The sequence below is a fragment of the Daldinia loculata genome (assembly GCF_022478755.1).
Source record: "Daldinia loculata strain CBS 113971 unplaced genomic scaffold F4817scaffold_35, whole genome shotgun sequence".
NCBI classification, from domain to species: Eukaryota; Fungi; Ascomycota; class Sordariomycetes; order Xylariales; family Hypoxylaceae; genus Daldinia; species Daldinia loculata.
Genome location: NW_026054889.1, coordinates 115,020 through 131,066, shown reverse-complemented (window position 1 = coordinate 131,066; position 16,047 = coordinate 115,020). Strand labels below are relative to the sequence as shown.

At 45.3% G+C, this 16,047-nt stretch overlaps 4 protein-coding genes across 4 annotated transcripts; all 4 read left to right on the top strand.

The window, feature by feature from the left end:
* Positions 1-5,549: 5,549 nt before the first annotated feature.
* On the top strand, positions 5,550-7,951 carry F4817DRAFT_341979 (uncharacterized protein). The gene is made up of 4 exons (XM_049303842.1): positions 5,550-6,279; positions 6,346-7,015; positions 7,077-7,148; positions 7,566-7,951. Exons 1-4 carry the CDS (start codon positions 6,238-6,240, stop codon positions 7,679-7,681), a joined length of 900 nt encoding a protein of 299 aa, XP_049157653.1. The 5' UTR covers positions 5,550-6,237; the 3' UTR covers positions 7,682-7,951.
* Positions 7,952-9,464: 1,513 nt separating this feature from the next.
* F4817DRAFT_158908 (MFS general substrate transporter) lies at positions 9,465-11,869 on the top strand. Its single transcript, XM_049298070.1, has 2 exons — positions 9,465-10,596; positions 10,656-11,869. The coding sequence occupies exons 1-2, from the start codon at positions 9,763-9,765 to the stop codon at positions 11,793-11,795; spliced, it is 1,974 nt and encodes a 657-aa protein (XP_049157652.1). The 5' UTR covers positions 9,465-9,762; the 3' UTR covers positions 11,796-11,869.
* Positions 11,870-12,210: 341 nt separating this feature from the next.
* Positions 12,211-13,050, top strand: F4817DRAFT_158900 (uncharacterized protein). Its single transcript, XM_049298069.1, has one exon. The coding sequence runs from the start codon at positions 12,306-12,308 to the stop codon at positions 12,987-12,989; it is 684 nt and encodes a 227-aa protein (XP_049157651.1). The 5' UTR covers positions 12,211-12,305; the 3' UTR covers positions 12,990-13,050.
* Positions 13,051-13,637: 587 nt separating this feature from the next.
* On the top strand, positions 13,638-15,231 carry F4817DRAFT_359709 (uncharacterized protein; the record flags this gene model as incomplete). The annotated part of the gene is made up of 7 exons (XM_049306195.1): positions 13,638-13,824; positions 13,904-13,974; positions 14,038-14,213; positions 14,367-14,560; positions 14,597-14,707; positions 14,771-14,944; positions 15,173-15,231. The coding sequence occupies 7 exons, from the start codon at positions 13,638-13,640 to the stop codon at positions 15,229-15,231; spliced, it is 972 nt and encodes a 323-aa protein (XP_049157650.1).
* Between the last annotated feature and the right edge of the window lie 816 nt (positions 15,232-16,047).

The following is a 16,047-nucleotide window of genomic DNA, read 5'->3' as shown; positions in this document are numbered from 1 at the left end:
TAGTCAGGGAGCTAAACCAGGTTAACATTACCCAGGTAGTCCTAGTGTAGGTATTATAGTGTATGTCTGTACCTGTGTACGAAGTATTAGTTATGTACTACATAGTACATGTATGGGACCAAAAACCTGGTTAGGTAGCACAACTGCACAAGTGGGGATCATTACTCCAAAGTACCTGCCCTTGCCGTCACCCGTACAGCTGCCGTAGTATGTAGTGTATATCGTACTTTAATCTTTCAAGACCCCAGTTCCCTGCCAGTACATTAGCAGATTATGGTACGTATATGTAGTACTAGACTGGACTTCCAGGTATGTAATGCGCCTCAATGAAACAGCACAACGCGCCATTGCGGCTCGGTGTTCAGGTTGTGGCTAAAGAGCCTCTGATTCGTTAAAAGGGGGACTAGGTCTCACGTCCCAGCAACATATTAACATATTAACTTATTTGCCTTCTATAATAAAAACAACTAGAGCTATTCATAATAAGGCTTAGGGTGATTATATTTTTTCTTCAAGCTTATTTGAGTACAGCCAGCCTCACCTCAGAATTTCGGAAATAAGACAGCTCTCTTGATTCTTCTCTCCTCCTCTCTCTCATTCTCCTTCTCATCTCACACCACCTTTCAACACCGGCAAGCTGGATACCTATTCGGTCCGCTGCTGAAAACATTGGATCGGGATCCGGCTATTTCAGCTATTACAAATTTTGCAAATTCATACCGTATGTGACCTTGTGTGCCGTAAACCAATCAATAAACATCAAGGGACCGATGGTAAGCTTCCCATTCGCCAGAGAAACGGTGCTGCTTCAGCTGCTAGGTAGTTCGGCTGGTCGGAAGAAGCAAGGTGCTGTATAAGATAGTGTAGTCTCTTGCAAGGTCGTCAAAACTGAGGCAACTATCCGCGAACATGGAGCCTCTTCCTAGCACGTATCCACTGGATAATTCTCCACTCTGATCTGATAGTTACACTTCTTGTCCCTGCAATGCGACACTCGCTTCTGGGGAAGACATGCCTCGGCCTCGGGGTCTGTCAGTTGCGGTGTTTGCTATTGGTGTGGGGGTGGGCTGCTTAAACCGTCTTGTACGTCCTATTGCGAATCGGGATATGCAGTAAGCAGCCATCCACTGCGGCACTACCGCAGTGACACGTCGGGAGGGTGTGTCAAGATTTCGGTACCTGGTTTGGGAAGCTATTTAGATGCATCTATTCGACCCTACAGGGAGATAACGCACGATATTAGCACCAACAAGGTGACGACAGTGGCTCTATCGTGATTGAAAAAGCATCTCATCATCCATATTGATCACTAACGCTAGATATGATCGTCGGTCACTACATGAGCTCGTCTACTCAAGGTACAAGGTAGTTTATGCACAGTGGCTGCAATCTGCCGCGGATGGCGCCGCCGTACATCAAGAACGACGAGGGTGGCCAAGCCTGGCGCTTTTACTTAAATCATTGTAATATGACACGGTGCCGCCCAAAAGCTTGTCAGGTGAAGCAAGCGTAGACCCAAATTACCTACCTTCCTAGCTTTACTCTTGTCTATACCCTACCATTCTTATTGTTAGGTGAAGTTAGCTACAATATCAGGACAACTTATTACTTCAGGTGCCTAAATAGGGGAAGTTCACTACAATGAGACGCCGTCAGGTTTTAAGAGGCAAATTGGACACGTGCCAGTCTAATATCATGAATATCCATCACATGCATCATCTAACGAATTTCAACCGAGCAATAACAAGGAGATACTAAAAACTAAAAACCCCAAGAAACATGGATTTCCAATAGCCATTACATATTCCACACCTAGCGATGTAACCGCGTCCAAAGCTAAACCGAAACTGACCACGAGATACGAAAGCAGCATTGGCACTAGTTGGGTTGTAAAGAAGCCTAACTATCAAAGGCCAAACCATATGATCCGAGCATGAGCATGCATCAAAGTGAAGGGTCATAGGATTTTAGGCTCGCATTTTTGAGCCAGAAAGTATCAGGAGGGTTATAGCAGCAGCAAGAAATAGCCCAATGCGAGATTACTAGGTTGATACCATTTTTTTGCGAGGTGACGGAGGGAATATCTGCTCAAATCCATCGCATTGCTACTGTTCCTGTCCGGAAAACGAGCTCACCGGTGAGAAGGTGGTTGGTTAATAATTTAACTGATAGGGCATAGCATAACCAAGATTACCTAATTAATTTCAGATCGCCCATAAATAGCGCTTGCTGCCGATGATCATCTCATGTAAGTACTCATGAACAAGACTATATGTATACATCGAGATCTTGGGAGACTAGTTTTATTTCGTTAGAACACTTACTGTGTGTGCCGTGTTGACAGGAAGCTAGTCTCTGCGATCGCATAACATTGATTAAACACAGTAATAGTCGGAGGATTAGACTAGGCCACACGGTAGGTCTCCGGCACCTGACAAAACTTGATTTCATTGCTTGGTTTCTTGTTGATAAGTGTGGCAGGGTAGTCAATCGAAGGCTATTGATTGGGAAGAGCTAACAACTGCAGAGAGACTTGAACATGATATTGTCTCATGTAGTAACTGCAACACTATATTGGCGTCAACGTACCCGATATACCTTATGTAGTCGTTTCGGTATTTATTACGCAAACAGGTAGGTTGGAACTATACTCTGCGCTAAATTCAACTTCCCGAGTTGTTGGTTCTTTGTCTCCGAAAATACAACATGTTAGACTTACTTCTCGGACAACATCGCAAAATAAAGTACCGAATCGTTCCTATACTTAGAATAAACTACCAACACCGAATCCGTATCATTTCCCAAATTTGGAAAGCAAGTTTAGCAGTTCGGCAAATTTGTAACTGTATAGCCTTTACTCGTGAACAGCAGTTAGTTTAGTTCATAACTCGCGCCCGTTTAAAACAAACATACGGATATACTTGCAAGCATACTTATATCCTTATGCTAAGGGCATATACTTACTACTTATGTAGAGAAAATGAGATGCATTTTAGGCGCACTATATTGGAATTCGTTTAGGGGTTTAACTAAAAGTAGTGAAAGCCACATATAATGGACTAACTGGAAACAATTATCAATGTTTAGGCGTCTCAGTATATGCGCGAGCCGCGTCAGCCCAAAGGGTCTTCGTTGATAGTATCGATAGTTTTAAGTGCGATAGCTACTTCTTTCCTGTGAGACTATGATCGACAATGGGCTTGGCCTTGTTACTGAAGACAACCTAAGTAATAGACAACAACACATACATATACACTATCAATATGCCTTATAGAATGTAGTTATTAATGCTTAGAAGGGTATAGCATTATATTCAAGTATATCCACTTTACGCCAAGGAAACTCGCATTTGGGGTCATACACTACCTAGGTAGGTATATGTATTGAATCCCTTACCTGCATGCACCTCTGTCTAGACTCTTCGAGGCTTGTATGCCCCACTATCAGTAAGTTGTGTTCCGGAACACCACAAATAAGCTCATTATTAGCCCATGAACAACAATAGACTAATTAAGTCAAGAATAAGTCAAACGAATACCCAGTATGCCTTGTTATCCGTATCGGAATTCTAGCATCACTACGTCTTCTTCAGCTATGTTTTCTAGATGTAGCTTTCGTTATTAGAACTCCAGTTTCCGGCAATCTATAGTTAACTCCAAAGAAGATCTCGTAGACCATCTCCTAAAAACTGCAAGCTGAATGGCGTGTCGAAATCTATCACCCCCGGATCGAACCAACCGAAGTGATTCGGATGCGTATACTGTTAAGCCCACAACGGCTCATTCTCGCACTATAATTACCCTCTGCGGATTAGGCTCAAACGGGAAGAAGTTAGGGAGCGAGCTCCTCGAGACGGGCCTAACTTCAAGCGGCCGAAACATTCCAACAATTGCTGCCCAACGCTCGCTATATCTTTCCCACGGCGAAACCCCGTCGCTCTCCTATGCCTTAATATCGCCTGTAACTCCAATCTAGAGTATCGGAAAGAGGCCCAGATCTGGGGGTTGGTGTAATATGCTGTAGAACCAGAGCAGCTTATACGCTAAAAAGTCTTGATAGTTTCACCGCAGAACGTGATTATTAGGTGGCTTGACTAAGGCTGTGCCATGTCGCTCTGTGCGCTGCTTGCCCTTGACTACCTCTTAGGTAGCTATTTTGTGGCTTTGTCGGGATGTCTGGCTATTTATCATGTCGTAAAGATATCGAAGAGGCAAGCCGGGACGACGATATGGAAATTGATGAAGACGATCCATTCACCGCATTGGAATCTAGCAATGAAGTTAAGTTATAAGCCTAAGATCTACCAGTTAAGGCTCTTATTTTTGGGAGAGACCCTCTCTGCCTTCCGCCCTTGGCAACGCCACAATGCACGCTAATATCCCTCGGACATGGCAATGCATGTGAGAAGAAGTCGTATAAGCAGGGCGATGCTACAGTGTAGACAATGCAGGCTGCCGCATATGGAGTTGTCTGGAAGCTTTACCGCGATCTTGGGCATTGGTGCAGATTATTACATGAGATCAACGATATTGGTGCCTTTATGAAGTCAAAGATTGGTTGGGTCATGCTGGAGGGGTAATAGGTAATATGAGGCTCAGTTGATACATGGAGGTACTTGAATACGGTAGTAGCATACTTATGCACACTGAAAATCATGCTTGGAAATCGTATTGGAAAATAAGGCTATCATGCCCTATATCGATTTCTACCCAGGTAGTTAGTAAGGAGCCATGGCTAATTTTGCGATATGTTGGCAGCGCTACATATCGGAGTGTTCTTACTTAGACTTGTAGTTGAGAGGATTGACATATTAGAAGACATATTAGAAGACTGACAGTATCGCAAGTGGCTGAAAATACTTACCCCTATCTTCTCTATCGATCGGGATGAACTGCATGTCTATATTAAAGCATTTAAAATGTTAGGACTCGGCCTGCTGTGGATAAGCGGCATTCGTAACTTAGTAACGAACCTACGAAATAGCACCTATTATAAATGGTCATCGTGATAAATGGATATGTAGTACGATGCAAACTGATTAAATCGCATACGCTTCTACGTCTAATTAAGCTCACGGATCGCTGGATGATTCCAAGGAAGGAATAAATTCGGCCCTGGGAGATATCAACTCGGGCCTTGGCATTTTCGGGTCATCTTGTCTCCTAACAGGACAAAAATAACTTAAGAAGAGACATATCGGCAAAAGAATATTAACCAATTAAAATATACGTATGGCCGATCTCTGTATCTCGGAGATAACATGATTGTACCATCGAAGCAATGGCTGGAAAGTGGCTAAATGACTATGTTAAATGTGGCTAGAATACATATGGCTTGTATGGGAAGGTGGATATTCCAGTTCCGGCGAATAATTCGGAATTATTCGTGATTTTAGGTGTTTTACAGGGGTATTGTGTAATTCGCGTGTTTTATTTTAAAACACTTGTAATAAACACCTTAGAAGCAATATGCAAAAAAGGGGATTTGCCCCTGAATGATGCCTTACACTAGGTTGACGATTATACAGTCTATATAGTAATATTCACACTTAACTTACTGTGCCCATTAAGATAACGACGATAACGACTTTCGGAAATGTGGCAAAAAGATGACCGTTGTCATCATTATTCCAAACATATTAGAGAAACGGTTCTTCGGTGTTACTATTTCACCAAAATAATATTCAATATACATACCTAGACAAGCTGAAAGACTTATCAAAGAAAAGAGAAACCCCATAAAAAAAAACTCAGCTCATATCGTATTATCAAAATTTTCTATATTACGCAAGGGGGAAAGTTATCTCGGAGCAAACCGGGCGCACTTAAGGAGTCAAACGACAACTCGCCTGATCTGGCGTGGTTAGGTAACGGCTGAGCCTCTACGTACATCGTCGGCTTTCGTTCGGCAACACAGTCGATCTACAACATCTGATTGCGCTAAGATCGCAGACCGACATTATCAGAGCCTCAAATTCGACTGGGTATACGAACAAGGACTGTCGTCGCGTTGGCCTAAGGCCGTGATTCGCCATTTACATTGGCCGTCGTGGCCGCATTAGGTCCACACACATCCCGAATATCCCAGCTAAGGGTCCCGAACAGCTTGATATAAATAGTCCTTCGGTCCTAGTAGTACGTGTCTGGGTTTTCCTTTGAGGCCACGACGACGTGCTTTTGTTTTTCTATTGACCCTTACTACGTATCTTTGCCCTTGCCCTTGCCCATATCGCACGTCATGGCTCATTCCCATCTCTCGATAGATTCTCTCCCGAACGAGGTATGAGATCCCTTATATCTGACATGACTTAGTCAAGTTTCGCAAATATTAACACCTACCCGAAAGGTCATTATCAATGTTCTGAGCAATTTCCCGACTCGCTCGCTGTTGCCCCTTGCTGCTGTCTGCCGCCGCTTCTATGGACTCGTTGGCCGAGTGCACTATGCGCGCCTTGTGGAAACATCGAGGCTTGAGGATCACGAAGTGATTCTTGAAAGCTTTCACCCAAGCGAGAAGCTTAGTACGCCTTCGCTGCACTGCGAGTTCCAAGGGATGCATGGACTCACCGAGGCCGGCGAAGTTGCTGACCTCGGAGAGCTCAACAACATATACGCACGCTTTCGCCCATACCTCGACTCCGAAAAGGCAGCGGGACAGATTGTCCGGATGCCGTCGCACGAACTTTCCCTAGACTCTGGCGAACTCTTCTCCCAGCTATGCACAATAACCAACCTGGTTAAGGTGGGACCCAGACACGGTTTGTTTTCCAGCTTTGCCAACATCACCGACAACGTGGTCCGTGTATGGCGTGGCTGGTTGAACGAGGCAGCAAAAGCAGCAGCAAGGACGCAACAGCAAGCAGGTTCGGGCTCAGATGAACGGACCATCCTCTGGACCGATTCGTCAAAGACCGTCGGCATAAGATTCCGAGTCGTTGAGGACGAGAGCATACCAGCACCCGTCCTCTTCGGTCGAGATGACGAGCCTTCGGTTACATATTCATTAGAGTACCAAGGTATGTTAATCCAAAGAATTGATATTTAATCATTCATCACAAGCTTACGAAATTATCGCAGAGTTGCTTATAAGAGCAAACTGGCTACTTCTCAGCTTTGAGTCATCTGAAACTCAAGAAGAAACTCATGCAGGTAAAGCAGTCGTAATTGCATCCATGTGAAGAGCTACGGCCATCCCAACATTGAGAATCTTCAAGATAAAAACATCTGGACTCGGTTATTATTTCAGATTCTTGCTACCGAACGAAGGTTGCTATCAATCTTAAACCCAATAGCTAGTCCATCTATGGGCTGGCTACGAGACATGAGAGCCACATTCGCGGATCAAACCGTGATGCGACACAACCAACAAAGCTGTTGAGCATGTTCCGTCGGTGCGAAGGGATAATATTGGCCCAGTGGACCGAACCGAACCCGAAATGGAAACCAACCAACGCGAGCTGCATTGGCTGATTCTGGCCGTGCTTATCACTCTCCGACCATCCTTGGTCGGAGATCCACTACTTATTTAGATTGAAGAACATTGACTCACATATCTTGATATTTTAGGAGCCGTTTACTTTCCAGGTACCGGCGCGGTTTACCAGCCCTGTAATAGCTTTCTACAATGCGCCGTCCCGTCAGAGCGACTATTTCAGTCGATGGTTACGACGTTCGTTATGTAAACCGCCACGAACGCGGTACGGGCTTACGGACCTTAATGAGATACGATGTTTAATGTTATGGGTATAATACAGGGACATGGGGATTGACATATGTCAGACCATGCGATTCGGCGACAGGGTTTTGTCTTTTTTAATGATGTGCTTGGAGTTTATATAAACCGCTCATATAGAGCTAGCGTTTCTACTTCGAAGATGGACTTTGTAGAATTAAAATTTGGTTATAATAACTTAGAATCTAGAGTATTCCCATACAAATTTCTCTATCTTACGAATTCATGGCGCGTTGAGATGAACGACTGCTTTATTAGTGGTGCTGGTTTTTGGGAATCGATCCAGATTCATCATCGTACGAGACAGTTAATAACAAGTCGAGTATAATTAGGTCGGCATCGTCAAAAAACACCGAAATACATATGCTACATTATCTAGGACTCCTCATCGGTGATGTGTCACCTACGTCGAGTCTCACCGCTAGCTCTACGGGCCGTGACGAGCGCGAGACGATATATGAGTGCATGAATGTACGTACCCAACCTACATATTTACATGTGTAGATTCGAGCTACCTAGTCCGGTTCACCTGTCGGGGGCTCACCGTCATCGACCCTCGCCTCCCTACCCGGTTATGCCCGTTGCCGTCCGGGACTGGCTGCGTCGTTCCTGCATGGATCGCGGCCCAGGCGCATACCATAGTACCGAGTCTAGACCGAGTCATACACTAGCGCACACACACATGGCAAGATGATATGTTCACTTGTACATAAATACGTGCGTTAGCGGCTGCTTCGAGGATCACCGGCCCTATCCTTAATTCTCCGATCGTACGGGACGATGAGGTTCAACTACGCTAGGGCCACGTTCACATGGAAACAGGGAAGAAGACTTGCTTTGGGTACGTGGACTTGGCATATGTATAGAGTAAGGCCATCTTACGATGGATGGCCTGTCGGATATTCTGGTCCATAACGATTCTTTGGTGAGTGTTTGCTCGTCCGGTTTGGAGTTGGACTTGCATTTAGCTGGCCGGTTTTCTATGGTGTGGTAGGTATCTGTCTTCGTTGATGCAGCGCGGGATGATCCGCGACGTACTCCCTGCGTCAGGCGAGTTTCACACTGGTGACTGGCCCGAGCGCTGATCGGAATCTGCCGAATTGCTCCGTGAGCTTTTTCTTTCTTCTCTTTTTCTTTTCACTGTCTTCGTCCTCGATCTATTCCGTTGGTCCAGATCTAAACCGCAAGTAAAATATCATATTGATCTGGTTAAGAGATTAAATACCTAATGCACCTAGGTAAGTAACATTCTATGCTTCTTACCGAAAGGCGTTTTCTTGCTGCTCGGAAATGATGCTGTAGGTGAGATGTTGTGCAGAGGGAAGGATTTTAGCTTGGCAGACTTGGATCCTTTCACACCGTTGACATCCTGGGACTCGCACTCTATCTCATAGATCCTGAGACTCATAAACCACTTGCTTCGCCTCGTGATCATGAGAACAATTAATAGATGGCTCGGAGGGGGATTAGGAATGACGATAACAGGATTTTGTTTACCTCGATCAAGTTATTATCGAGGATTTACTTAACTCTGGGCTGTTTCGCCAGTCTGCCAGTGAGCCGGGCTCACCAAACCCGAGCCATATTTTGAGATATAGTACATAATATCCTTGTTCACACCGACTAGCGTCCGCGATACCCATGAAGCTCTATGGCGATCTCACACAGCAAGTGTCCGTGCCATCCTGCCAGTGAATGGGAACCTTACTGATCTCGGTTCTACGAGTGCCTCTTCGTAGTTGAGTTTCTTACATTTGCAACACCAACGTGGTGTTCGCCGTCTTCAATATTGTACTAACATTTTATTGCGCTTTCATTTCTTCGAAGTAGATCTTCGTGGGCCTGGTCGCCCTTTGTTAATTACACTTCTTAATTGCCCTCATCAATTGGTGGTCGTTTTCGCGTGCTGGCGATAAAGTCGACCGCGCATTCTTAGGCTTAGGACAACGGTCGTGAGATAACTACTTGTCGCGAAAGTTTCAGTGAGAGGTCCGTCGTCAGAGGAGGGACCATATCGCAATAATCGCCGTCATGGCATCTCCGGGGCCGATGGTTGAGATATCAAATCCGAAGATGAGTCTACCTGCAACACCAAAGCCGCCAGTTAATTATCGGAAGACGCTCCCGCCTCTACCGCCGCCGTCGCCATTACACTTACCTTCGTATCTTGGTGGGAAGACTGAGGGGTCGAATATTAATCGAGCATCAACAATTTCGAGCACGCTAGAATCGTTGCTGACGGTGCTAGGAGGGAATGGGCGCGATGGAAGGCTATCGTTGGGCATACCGTCGATGGGGAAGCGCCCTCCGAGGCCGATATCAAAGGATCCTAGGCCGAAGACCGCAGCCACTGCGGTAACTACAGATACTGCGTTGTCATATTCGACTACGGGATCGAAACGGACTATCAAGTACGGCACAGGAAAACATGCGAACGTCGAATTGTCTCCACGGCCCAGCGAGGATCCCAATGATCCTTTGAATTGGCCATTGTGGAAGAAACATCTAAATCTAGCAGCGTTACTTTCTATGGTCGCACTAGTAGGGACGATGAAGACGGCTTATATCAGCGTAAACAGTGTTATTGCAATGGGGGAATGGGTCTCATATACGGCAGCGGTAGCCTTAACCGCCGTCCCATTAATGATGTCTGCGATAACGGGGTTAGCTTCTTTAACAATATCGAGGATATGGGGTAAAAGGCCGGTATACTTGATTTCAATGGTGATGATATTTATAGGGACTGCTTGGAACACAAGAGTGAGGGGGGACCTGGCACAAAATATGGCGGCGAGGATATTCCAGGGGTTGGGCTGGGGTGCCTTCGATACTCTGGTCCTTGGGTCGATCCACGATACATATTTTGTTAGTAAAACCCCCTTGCGATTTTCCTTCAAATTTCATGCGCTAATTCGCCTGTTCAGGAGCATGAGAGGCAATCTAAGATTATCCTTCATCATGCTATCTCAGTCGCAACTATGTTAGGCTCTCCGCTCCTTGGCGGCGTTGCTTCAGCTGGTCCTAGGGGATTTGAGTTGCAGTTCGAGATTATGAGCGCCTTCTTAACGTTCTCCATCTTATTACTTGTGCTGGGCGCTCCAGAGACGGCGTACAATCGTGCCATATTGGACGTCGAGGTACCAACCATTGAACGTTCCCAGTCGCTCTGGCCGAATATGACATACACAAAGGAGGCTGTCATGAAGTACATTACTAAGATGAAGCCTTGGTCATACCAGGCGAATGAAATTAACCTCGCACTAATATTGCAAGCCCCCCGAGCCATAATTGCACCGACGACCGCACTCCTTTTTGCCGTGACCCTTCTGCCATATGCTGGTTATTGGAGCCTACTACACTCACTTTCGATGCTCTTTTCCCCACTTCCTTTCATGTTATCTTCGGCGTCTATTGGCTCCTTAATGACAGCCCCCTTTCTCCTTGCTACCCCTATAGCTGTTGTGCTTGCCTTTCCTTCATTTCTTAAGCGCTTTTCGCGAACTGTCCATCTCGCGACGCTTGCTCTTGGTACTACTTTTGCTTCAATTGGGATGTTAGGGTTTGGCCTCTACCTCTCTGGATCGATGGAAATGCCTACAGATAGCTCAACAATGCCCTTCAACATGCCGTGGAGCTTTGGGTTAGATCGAGTCAGTCTCCCAGTAGTGTCGTTCCTCCTCGGACTTCTGGCGGCTGGGTCTCTGGCTTTGGACAGCACGTTCTGGCCCGTCATCCAGCGATCTACGGCTTTCACTTCGGCGAACCTTACAGTCTGCCTGCGCAACACGGCGGATATGCATGGCAGTCTTACATGCTTCCGGAATATTGTCGCAGGTGCCCTTATCCTAGGTCTCCCTAATGCTGTTTTTTCGTGGGATGATCTTAAGTCAGCTACATTGGGTCTAGGAATCGCGCAGATTATTCTAACGATAGCAGTATGCGGTGTGTATTGGTACTGGGATGAAAATGTAAGACGGCTCGACGGCCGGATAATGGGTCTTATTGATTTATCGTTGTTGAAGGAAACGGCTAGCGTTTTCGAGACGGATCACGAGGTAGCTTAATACTTTGAAGTAGAAACAGATCTCGAAGTTCAATATATATATATATATATATATAACTATGCTTTAAGCTTACGAGGATATTCATAATTAACTCAACATGCAACGACTGATACTCGGATTGATAAGTGAAGTACAATCTATAATGTAAACTTATACCACATAGATTCTTTACTGAAAACTTATAGTCAAGGATAGATGAGGTTAACCGAGATATACCGACCGACTTGGTTGTAAGAATTACTCATACCGTACCGCTTCTGAACTGATTGCGTTGGGCTCTCTTTATTATTAACATAGCGTAGGGCATTGCTAGGTACCTACGTATCTAAGTGACTCATGTAACCGGGGCGGAGCTATTTTGCCCTAAAGTCGGACATCGTGTAATAGGATACCTTAGGTATAAACTTGACTCTTCGTTCAGCCGAACCGAGATATTATCTTTGAATTGTAGTCAACTATCATATAACATGTGGCATCTTATAGAGTCTTCATATATTAAATAACTGCATCATGGCCTCACACGATACAGATGCCACGGAAGTCATCTCGAGACAATCTATAACCTCTCCCGTTAGCGTGCCCTCGGCGCCCGTTAGGGGAGGACTGCCAGGCCCACCGATGAAGTTGGACCAGGAAGTTATAATTGAGATCCCGCCCTCATCTGCTGCGGACGACGAGGCTTTCGTGGCAGCTCTCGTGGAAGTTATAAACGCCGCATACACGGAAACCGAGGCTGGTATTTTCAAACCCGGCTACCTACGAACGTCGGCGCAAGACGTAGCAACTCTCGTGCGATCCGGCGAACTAGCAGTTACGTCACAACATACATCGTCCGGTGGTCGTATTCCTCTAGGCTGTATTTCTATTCGGAAACTTGGTGAATCCCGCGCCGAACTCGGCCTATTGGCAGTCGTGGCCGAGCTACGCGGTAACGGACTTGGTGGGGACCTGCTCGCGTTTGCTGAGCAGTGTTGCCTCAGCGAGCTAGGGGGTTCTGGAGTTGTTTTCACCCAACTTGACGTCCTATTTCCGAAACATTTCGAGCACCCATTCAAAATCCGCCTGCAGAAATGGTACACGAAGTTGGGCTATCAGATCGTAAAGCGTCGAGACTTTTTGCTTGACTACCCGCAGTTGGCACCGCTACTTACAGGGCCTACTGAATACCGCATGCTTGAGAAGAAGTTAGTTTAGATAACTAGCGGGAAAGAGGAAGTACATTATGAAATATCTACCTGTTAAATACCTAGAAAATACGAATATCAGTGAGAAGCAAAAATAGAGACCCTGGGATATCCTTTAAATAAGCTAATACTATCACCTTGTACGAATCATGTTATTTACAATTTACTACTACCTCTGTGTTCCTTGAAATGCTCATAACTCTTTACGAAAGTGGTCGAGCATAAGCACTGTAGCTTAGATCATCCCATAACGAACAAACTCAACATCCGGCGGAGCGATTTTCGGAAGAAATATCGGGAAAACAATTTATTTAATAAGTTGCTAAATTAATAGTCGATTAAGTAGTTGCATTTGTTATATTATTAAGCCTTTTCAGGATAGTATTTACGTCGAATTAAAGTTGTGCCATTAGGCGTTGACCTAGTGAAAGGTATATTTGAAAACGATTCAGTGGTCTGCGGGAGGTTGTCTAGATTGTTTCAGGTATAGGGGGAATCATTGCCTCCTATCTACCCACGTAGGTATATATCCAGATTGTGCGTTTACAAGAGGAAGTTTAGGTTCGGGTTTTGTATTGGTTACAAGCTTTCAATGACCTCTCCCCTTGGTATGCCCTCCGTAATCTCACATTGTATGATCATTAACCATACTACCGAGATGCTGGGACCATATAGCGAAGAGTTGATGATAGGCCTGGCCGTTGGCTCCAACATTCTACCTACAATATTTTTCGGGTTAAGACTATGGGCAAGAAGGTTGAAGCGCAAGCATGTATCTGCATATGACTGGTTATGCTTCGGGGGGCTGCTCGTTGGATATACTTGTTGCGCTTTACAGCTCTATGGTAAGTTATTGGTCTCTCTCTATGGGTATCTCGAACTCGGTAGCTAAGAGTCTCATAGCTACTATCGATGGACAACTAGGTAAGCATCAAGCCCTAGGGCCTGATAGCCAACCTATGTTGGATGATCCAGGGTTCCTGGTCTACGAAAGGGTGAGCAGTGGGACAGACTGTACCGCATAACTAATAGACATACCTAACGATATACTCTCCCAGACTAAGCTCGCCGTCAATGTCCTCAGTCCCATCGGCTTCGGGCTTGTGAAATCATCGATCCTCGTCTTCTACGATGGAATCTTTCATAATATTCGCCTTTTCCGATGGGCCGTCTATGTCATGCTTGGACTGCTCGGCGTATGGTCCATTTCCTTCTTCTTCGCTAATCTATTCATGTGAGTAATACCGAGAGTTCCTTTTTTGTCTTTTAGCCTGTCTTTGGAGCCAAGGTTCCCTAATCAAGATGAACGAGGAGTCAGTGCTCCTGAGACATGCTTGACATTTTTAAAACCATTTCTTAGAAAAGTAATTACTGACTCTCGGTATAGCTGTTATCCTGTCACACCGTTGATAGAACCATATTATAACAATAAATGCGTTGATGAAGCCGCCGTGTTTCTTTCCACCCTCGTCACTGATCTGATATTTGATATTCTCATCCTAGCTATGCCAATTCCTATTGTCTTACGGTTACATCTGCCTTGGAGGGATAGGCTCGGAGTGCTTGGAATGTTCCTGCTGGGTGCAATGCAAGTATTGGCCTTCTAATATCCCGAAGAACACCAGTCGCTAATAAGTCCTTCTAGCGTTGTCGCCGTCAGCGTTGCTCGGCTTGTCCAGTCATTGGAAGTGAATTCGCTGTATCTTATCTTCACTGACGATGACACATGTACGTTAGGTATCTATGAGAACATATTGCAGCGTGCGATCACTAAAGCATCTCTATAATTAGATTATACATCGCCTGTCTTCTTCTGGGCTAACATTGAATTGTCTATTGCTGTAATATCAGCTTGTCTTCCAACATTGAAACCAGTATTAGTTTATTTCTTCCCTCCCGCTCCAGCAAAGACGCAAACGACATCAACCAATTACGCCAAATCCCCGATCCGCAATCTTCGCATCAGTCAGACAAATACTCCACAGAAGCAGGCAACAATTCCATACCATTACGTTCCTACGATCCAGCGTAGGAGAGACCCAGAGATATACCTCTCGAACCAAACTTCCCAACTCTGATTTCCAGAGGTTCCCTCAGCCTACTTAACTTGGCTCGTTTAAGTTTTTGGCAGGTCGTCTATATAATATAGGGCGATGTGTATTTTAGTCGTAATATATTATGTCCCAATCATAGGGACCGGATTAAGCCATGACAGTGGTATGCTACCTAACGGAACCGTGACAGTCAGTTAAGACATGCTTAACATTACCAGACGTGGCATTGTTACCAATAGGTATCGTTCGGACCTCACGGTACTCGTGCTAACGATATAGCCCGCACTCTTGATTTAGCAGTTAGGAAACCTAGGTTTCAGAGAAATTGAACGGCTCGGCAGTAAACAATCCTAGTCCAAAAGCAGCTGTCGACCGGGTTTGGCAAATCTGGCGAGCAAAGAAGCTTGCAAAAGCCTTTGAAGAGGGACTTTGTACCCTTGAATTCTTGCAGTTTAGTCCCCTGTACCATGTTAGCGATCCTTTCTGGTCAGATTAAAACATGCAGATCGCGCGGCACTTATTATTCTCCTTGTGCCTTAAGATAGAGTGGAGCTTAGCGGCCCTTCAGCGCACCCGTGTCAGCTACATTGTTCACTTCTAAGAGATCCGGTGTACACCCCGCATAGTTAACTGTATGCGATACATGTAGTCATTGTACCTATAAACACCAGTCAAATTCTTAGGTACGTGATGTAAGTGCCTCCACGGAACGTTCAAAAGTAAGGAGGTAATATAGCGGAGGTTCCCTTGCAGTATGTACAACCAACCGTCACGGGTAAGATAGGATGGAACAATAAATCCCATCAGATCATAACCAGCTACACTACGCTACTATACTGTCTGCCAAAGCTATGAAGTTTGCTAGTTATTTCCCGTGGGTTTTCTTGGGGAAGCCAATGAAGAAAGACCAAATACTGTGGAACACTTGGGTAGAGTCATAGACCACTACATAAACCCATGGGCTATCCCGACAATATAACAATTCAGGCCCTATGTCCGAGATACTTTATATAG